The 7,543-nt window shown below is 46.7% G+C and overlaps 1 protein-coding gene across 1 annotated transcript in view; it reads left to right on the top strand.

The window, feature by feature from the left end:
- Nucleotides 1-145: 145 nt before the first annotated feature.
- Nucleotides 146-7,543, top strand: part of nol11 (nucleolar protein 11) — a 9,408-nt gene continuing 2,010 nt past the window's right edge. Inside the window, exons 1-14 of the mRNA XM_042342416.1 lie at nt 146-331; nt 1,011-1,124; nt 1,318-1,377; nt 1,538-1,686; nt 2,142-2,199; nt 2,464-2,605; nt 3,110-3,313; nt 3,429-3,505; nt 3,797-3,920; nt 4,047-4,162; nt 4,389-4,466; nt 5,910-6,094; nt 6,724-6,849; nt 7,307-7,543. The exon at nt 7,307-7,543 is cut by the window's right edge and continues 3 nt beyond it. Of these exons, the coding sequence (XP_042198350.1) occupies nt 203-331; nt 1,011-1,124; nt 1,318-1,377; nt 1,538-1,686; nt 2,142-2,199; nt 2,464-2,605; nt 3,110-3,313; nt 3,429-3,505; nt 3,797-3,920; nt 4,047-4,162; nt 4,389-4,466; nt 5,910-6,094; nt 6,724-6,849; nt 7,307-7,543 (1,799 nt within the window). The 5' untranslated portion in view covers nt 146-202. The remainder of the gene's footprint in view (nt 332-1,010; nt 1,125-1,317; nt 1,378-1,537; nt 1,687-2,141; nt 2,200-2,463; nt 2,606-3,109; nt 3,314-3,428; nt 3,506-3,796; nt 3,921-4,046; nt 4,163-4,388; nt 4,467-5,909; nt 6,095-6,723; nt 6,850-7,306) is intronic.

A 7,543-nucleotide genomic window follows, 5' to 3' on the forward strand; every position in this document is an offset into this window, starting at 1 on the left:
GAGGGGGGAATCACACGTGTGGGATGAAGGAGGTGAATGAAAGGCACTGTGGATGGGTTGCAGTCAGCGCATGCGCCAGGGCGCCCCGCCGCCAGAGGGCGCTGTTGGCGGTGCTGTCGGTGCAGAGCCGCAGGTGCGGCAGTGGCGCGGGAGGGACCGAGTGCGCAGACGCAGAGGAGGAGGAGGAGGAGGGAGAGTAAAGATGGCGCGGCTTTGCGAGGACTTCATGCTTTGCGGCCTCCCCAGCGGCGGCTCGGTGCGGGGCCTGGAGCCCGCGGGACCCGACCACGTCATAGTCACTCACACGGACAGGACGGTGACGGTGTATAAGGTGAGACGGGCGGCCAGAGCCCGGGGCCAACTCCGGCATGGCTCCTGGGGGGGGAGGGGTTGGCATGGCTCCTGGGGGGGGAGGGGTTGGCATGGCTCCTGGGTTGGCTATTGGGGTACTGGCATGGCTACTGGGGGGGGTGTGTGGGGCGCTGTTGGCATGGTTACTGGGGGATGTTGGCTTGGTTGCTGGTGAGATGATGGCATGGTTGTTGGGGGTGTGTGGGGGGCTGTTGGCCTAGTTGGTGGTGGTGGGGGGGGGCACCGCGCCGATGTACTGAAATTAGGTCCAGGTCAGTTCGCAGCAGGCACCGACCTCCTTCACCGTCCCCCGCCTCGCCCGCCCTACCGTTGGCGGGTGAGCCTTCAGCCACTCTGGAACTCCACTTTGCCCCCTCCCTTGGCTCCTTCAAGACCCATCTCAAGACCCTCCTCTCCGACCGTACCTTCGATCACCCTCCTTCCTTCCCCCCCCCACTCCCCCCACCCACACCTGCCCTTCACCCTCCCCGATCCCGACTCCCGGCTCGGGTCCGAAACACCGACTGTCCAGCCCCTTGGGACGTCCTCCTGATGTGAAAGGTGCTTTCCAAATGTAATGTTGTTGTTGTTATGCGTGTGACATGTATGTAAATATGCATGTACTGTGTATAATGACCCACGTATTTGCTTCTGTGAAGGTGTCAGACCAGAAGCCTCTGGGAAGTTGGAGCGTCAAACAAACTCAGGCAATCTCGTGCCCAGCAATCTACAACAGCCAGACTAAAGAGTATGTGGTTGTTCATGACAAGAAGGTAAGGACTGAAAAGAAATTGGAGATTGTTCGTTCTGCATGTCAGGCGTTTGAATTTTAGTGTCTTGAAAGACTGACCAATTTTCCTGAAAACCGTGCATTTGAGTTCATATCTGCAGGTAGTTGCATTCATTGCTATCTGTAGATTTAAGCATTGATGCTAATGGAGATTTTAATATCTCATTGTTTTCTAGGTGTTAAGAATATGGAAGGATGAAGATGTTAATCTGGAAAAAGTGTTCAAAGCACGGTACGTTCACAATGGGATGGATTCTTCTTATTGGAACACAATCATAATAATAACGCTGTGTACCTTTAGAAATTGTCCATTAAATTAAGAATTCCACATCACCTTGTGTCAGCGGGAAGTAAGAAAATGTCTGTCTGAACCTCTTCACATTTACTACATTTCAGTTATTGGCAGACGTCTGCCGGATACACATGCTGCCCGATACAGAACCTCTCGTGCTCTTTGAGGGAGGAGCCGTCCGTCGCCTTGATGTTCTCCTGACAGATCCACAGCAGGAAATCGAAGATATCGTCTCAGAAGGTGAAGTCATCAGGTTAGTATGACCAGGTGTGTCTGGGAGAGTTTATAGTAAACGTTCCTGTATGGTTAGTGTTGTCAGTGTGATGGGTAGATTTGGGAGTGGGGGGAAATTGGAGAAATTCTCTGTAAACATATTAAATTCTGTATGTTTTATCAAAGTAATCTGAACCTCTTGCTTGGATTACATATATTTACAGGCGTCTGTCACTGTTCAGCATAGTTTTGCCCACAAATTTACAGTCAATTCACTTCACAGTATATACTGTGAAGCACTTTGAGATGTCTCGAAGACGTGAAAAGCACTATATTAAATGCAGGATTATTATTATTACTTGTAGCTGAGTTTTCTCTCACTGCGATGAGATTTTATATGTGTTGGTATTATACAGCGAGAGAGGGTCAGCGGTTGTGTGTTTTATAACTAGGGTGGGAATCAGTGTCTAAGTGTACATTCCATTTTCATTCTAGGTGGAGTGACTCTGTACTGGAAGCTGGAAGCCCCATTGTCGTGTTCATCACAGAAAAAGTAAGCGAGAACCTCTATTTGTAAAGCGCCTTATTAAGTTAATGTGTTAAAGCACTTTATAGACAATTACTGTCAAGCCTGTAGAGGGGGCCACAGCCAAACCTGATCTCTCCTTTCCTTGCTGCCACACGTGCACTAGAAGGTACTGAAGGTGGGCCAATTGCTTCTGACTAATTGTCTCCAGAGGTGAAATTTGTGTGTTTTTATTGCTGTGATAAAAGCTTTGGAATTAATTCATTCTGATTGAAATGACTTTCTTTGCAGAATGGAGCGTTCCACCTGTATACCCAAAAGCTAAACCCTGATATGCAGCAGAAGTTTAAATTGGATTCAGGAGAAGAGATTGGCTGTCCTGTGAGCTTCGCTCTTTCCCTCAACCAAGAGGACATTATCCTAACCTGTTTATGTAGGTTGCCTCCTGCCCAGCTTCATTGCGTATTAACTGTCTTTTTCGGTCGCTGCAAATGTGTGACTCATTGTGAATTAGGTACATACTGTAATCCAAGAATTGTACTGACTTGTCAGTGAAGTGGATATGTCTGTAATGACTGTAGCAATAATAAACCACCCGTAGGTACCAGAAGTCTGAAATAGTCTTAAAATTTAGGATTGCTCGAAATAGTGGAAAATTGTTAATTCCATTTTAATCAGGAAGTCGCTTTTTCATGGTCTTGAAAAGCAGAAATAAGTCTGATTTCCACATTTCTGCTGATCCTAAATGTGAAGACACAACAGCCACTCAACAACAACAACAAACACCTTTCACATAAGGAGGATGTCTCAAGGCACTCACAAGCTTAGCCTAAGTGCAATTTTGGGGCCTCTGACATGGCTTTACTTTTTATTACTGTGATTTTAAAAGGGAGCAATGGGAGAGTGACATGAGTGTCTGTGAAAACCTTTTCCTCAGATTCAGATGGATCGATCTACAAGACGGAGTTGCCGCCTCGGCGCAGGAGTTGTGTGGAGAACGAGCAGGCACTGCCTCGGTCCTCGCTGCTAAAGCTGCCGGGTTGCAAGGCCCGGAGTCTGCAGCGAGCTGCTATCCGGCTGCTGGATGAGGCTCATATAGCTGTGTTGGGAGCTCCTCATTCTCTGCAACCTACTGTCAAAGGTACTTAAGAGATGTTAATTCAGCTGTCTCTAAGACAGCATTGATGGCCAATTCTTGCCCATCTGGATCCTCATTATTAATGTGAACACTGACATGTGCCTGACTTTTATTTCAGAATCTTTGAGCATTTGGAATACAACATTCCAAACGCTGCTGACATGGAAAGAGCTGCCAGAGGGAAGCTGTGGGCAGGTGAGGCCCTTCTTACATTGTCTTCACGATCACAGTCTTAGCTTGGCTCAGTTGGTAGCATTCTCATCAGAGCCACCTGAGTACAGACGCAGTGTTGAATTTATCCTTGGCGTTGTCTCAGTCACCTGCTCATGTGCTTTTATGAATAACGCTCCAGAAATGCAGCTGGCAAAGTCCTCCCTACATGAAAGGCGCTGCTGTATATAAATGTAACTTGATGTTGTAGTGAGAAGTGAACGAGTGGTATAAAGTAACTGGGTCGCAACGTAACTGTTCTTTGATTCTCTCTAGTTGTGGTGTTACAGTGGCAAACTCTATGTGCCCCATGGAAAGGTGCTGACTGTGGTTCCATTTACATGTGAAACCTCCTCTTTGGCAGCTGTACTCGGGAAACTCCAGCAGCCAAACACTGCAGGTAGGTGACTATCGTGGGTAAAATCAACCCTGTACTTTGCAGAGTTGATCATTTTTTGATCATTTGTTGCATGAATATGTATTTGTGGTTTAATTCAACGTTTTTTTTTTAAATCTCACTTTACAGAAATGAAAACGGCTTTCACTGTTGTGAACTGGAATGCCTTGCTTTACGATGAGGAGGCAGAAGGACTCCAGCAAGCTGCAGCAAGGAGCGGTGCTAAATTGGAGCCCAAGAGAATTGTAAGGAGGGAGACATTACTGAGGGGCTGATATACATGCCGGCTGCAAAGCACAGGCCTTGACTGAGTTGACAGAGCAGCTCCTGGCTCCTATAACAGGCTGTTTGGAGGGGCCCGGGAGTGTCACTTGGTGGTGAAACGAGCCATTGATGATAGCTCGAGATTTTTAAGAGCACTTCAGATTCCTTGCGCCGGTTTGATTTTGTTTTTCCATCTTTCTATTGCAGCTGAGGAGCAGAAAGAGTCAGGGAGCCTCCACTCAGCAACAGTCCATCTCTCAGGATCAGCTTCTAAACCAGATTCAGGTAAAAAACGTAAAGCATCAAGCTTTGTTTGACTGAGGAGACCAGAACTCTTATTAGGAGACTTGAACTTTCAGCAGATTACAAGGTGAAGAACCTTGGCAGAGTAGTGTTATAATACATCATCAGGCAACCGACTGATCCATGTGCTTAAAACCTCAACAGGGTTTCAGCTCATTCTTATTGTTGCCCTGAGGGAAGTGTGGAATGCAGTTCAAGAATTGCCCCAGGGAAGGAATATTAAGTTCCTCCTCCTCTCTTATCTGCCCCCCAGCCCCACCCCTCACATTACTGAAGAGACAATGAAAGGACGTAATGAGAAAAATCAGGAAAAAATATTTCCTTTAGAGAGGGGTTTGTCGTCAGAAGAATTAAGGGAGGAGAGGTTTAATGTTTTCACTTAAAGGGGTAGAATTCATTAAAATAAATTCGACATCTGATACACCTGCATCTGACACAGCGCCTTGGCAGCAGAAGTTGAGCAGATGTTTAGCATTCAAGTGGCAAATGAGTTGGGAGTACACTTCTACGCTCTTGTGCTTTATTCTCTGCAGTTTTTTCATGTTGTGCACATCAGGTACATTAATGAAAGGTAACACGAGATGTGTTAAAAGTATTTTTCTTTATTCCACGAAGCAAGGAAATTGGCCAAATCAGCACATGATCTGTGTCACTCGAACAGGCTGGTCTTAGAATACCTCCTGTGTTCCTGGGTACAGAGGTTTCGCAGTGTGTTACCTTCAATAGGGAAGACAGTCAAAACAGTGCGTCATGTACAAATGTTTAACAATCAGTCTTTTGCAATTCGCTGCTCAGAGGATTTGTTTTAAGGACACACGTCACACTTTTAAGACCCTCCCTCTGGCCAGAGTAATTTACCTAATGTAATTTTCTTCCTGTGGCTGAGTTCCACAGAATGCTCATTTGCTTCATTCAAATTAAAACATTTTAATTTATAAAATGTGTGTGTGTCACGCGTTTTAGTCAAATCCTCATTGGGGTAAACTGCCCCCGTCATCTTTCTCTTTGACCGTGCCTTCAGCTCCCCTCTCGACTCTCTTCCTCCTCCTCGCTCCCTCCCTTCCCTCCCCTCACCCTGACCATTTCCCCCCTCCTCTCTCCCCCCCCCCCCCCCCTGACCATTTCCCTCCTGCTCGGGTCATGACCCAACTGTGCAGCGCCTTGGGACGTCCTCCTGACGTGAAAGGCGCTCTATAAATGGAATCTTGTTGTTGTTGTTGTTGTTGTTTTCCAATGCTTCATTAATTTTGCGGAACATTAAAATAAGATAATTTGTTACCCCACCCCAAGTGTCTTATCATGTCATTGAGACGTTTCAAAGCACTTCACAGAACATACCGTAAAGAAAGTTGACTGTGAAGCATGAGAGCCAATTGCACACAGCAGTGTCCCACAAACACTGTGTTATTCTGAGTTCTCTCACAGACAGGCACACTGGAGAAAGTAGAGGAAGATTTGCATATATTCTTCAATAACCTGCAGTCGCCCAATACACAGCTGATTACTGCACAGATTACTACAAAACTGGTGCATAGATGCTTGGAAGAGGTGAAATTCTACCCACAAAAAGCACTGGTGCAGCTGCTACAGACCCAGGTGCTTTCTTACAGGTGAGGAATGAATTGCCATCATATTCTGCTAATGTTCACTTCCATCATAAATAAGAGGCTTTTTCTAAATGAGTCTACATGGCTTTGGGTGCAGATTTTCTCCCTGCACTGTTTTTTTTTGTTTGTTTGTTCTGCAGAAACCAATCGTTGTGCTTGAGAGTATCCAAACCAAACTGAGAATTGCATGCATCCCACCTACACATGGAAGTACCAGAGATAGATCGTTGGAATGGAATGCACTCTCTCTCCCTGGAGGGATGCATCCTATTTACCTAATTCCAGAAAGTATTAGGGGCAAATTGGAAAGAACCAAGGCTTGGGGACCTCAGAGTATGCGTTGGGGAAACTGCTGGAGTCTAACCAGCTAACACAAGAGACACACGGGTAGTTCCTTAGGCAAAGCAGTTTCTAGAAGGTGCAGAAGAGATCCAAGGTGACGCGTCGCCTCTGCTCATCAATAAAACGTGCGAGGATCTGAAGCCAACTGTTCGATTTGCCAATTCTCAAACTGAAGCAGCACAATGTGTTTCTGTGAGGAATTCCACCCTCTCTCAATTCTTTGTATGAAGAAATGTCTTCTGATCTGGCTTTGGCAGACTTTTATAACTGTGAACTGTGTTTTTTTTCAGCTTGTGCCCTGATTTGGTGGCTGTGGCTTTGAGTAAAGCAGACTATTTCCTGTTGCAGCTTTGCCTGCAGCAGTTTCCTGATATCCCAGAGGCCGTCACCTGTGCCTGCTTAAAGCTCTTCCTCAGGTAAGGGGTAACTTGGAACCCTTGCTATGTGAGAATTATTTTTTGCTGTAATTAAATTTTTACCAGTGGTAATATTGTCATTAAATTGCTTCAACCAACAACAACAAATTACATTTATACAGCTCAACTTCTCAAGGCGCTGGACAGTCAATGATTTACACCCGAGCTGCAGGTTGGGATCAGGTGGGGTGGAGGGCAGGGAGGGTGGGGGTAGGAGGATGTCCGAAGGCACGGTCAAAGAGGAAGGTCTTGAAAGGGCCTTGAAGGAAACAAGGGAGAGGGGCAAGGCGAAGGGACTGTGGGATGGAGTTTCAAAGGGTGGGGGCAGCGAGGCCGAAGCTCCAATTGCCATAGTGATTTTACGCCCATGTTTTCCATCAGATGTGATTCACTGAGTGAATTGGCTATTTGCTTTTCCCCCCCCCCCCCCCCCCCCCCCCAAACCTTCTCCCCTCAGTGTCAGTGATTCAGATCTGCAGGATGTCACTTTGGATTTCGGAGATGTGGCTTGCTATATTGACATTGAAAACCAGAGCCCACAGCACACTGAAACACCAGAGGTTGTACAGAACGGCTTCAGTCCGGGGTTGCTGGAGAACAGTTCTGACCTTCCGCTGCCACCTGTAAAGTCCCATCAACCACCCGCGTTTGATGTGAATTCCAAATGCCCGGTTAGCCTTCAAAAAGCGGCTTT

The sequence above is a fragment of the Callorhinchus milii genome, unplaced genomic scaffold, assembly GCF_018977255.1.
Source record: "Callorhinchus milii isolate IMCB2004 unplaced genomic scaffold, IMCB_Cmil_1.0 Scaffold20, whole genome shotgun sequence".
NCBI classification, from domain to species: Eukaryota; Metazoa; Chordata; class Chondrichthyes; order Chimaeriformes; family Callorhinchidae; genus Callorhinchus; species Callorhinchus milii.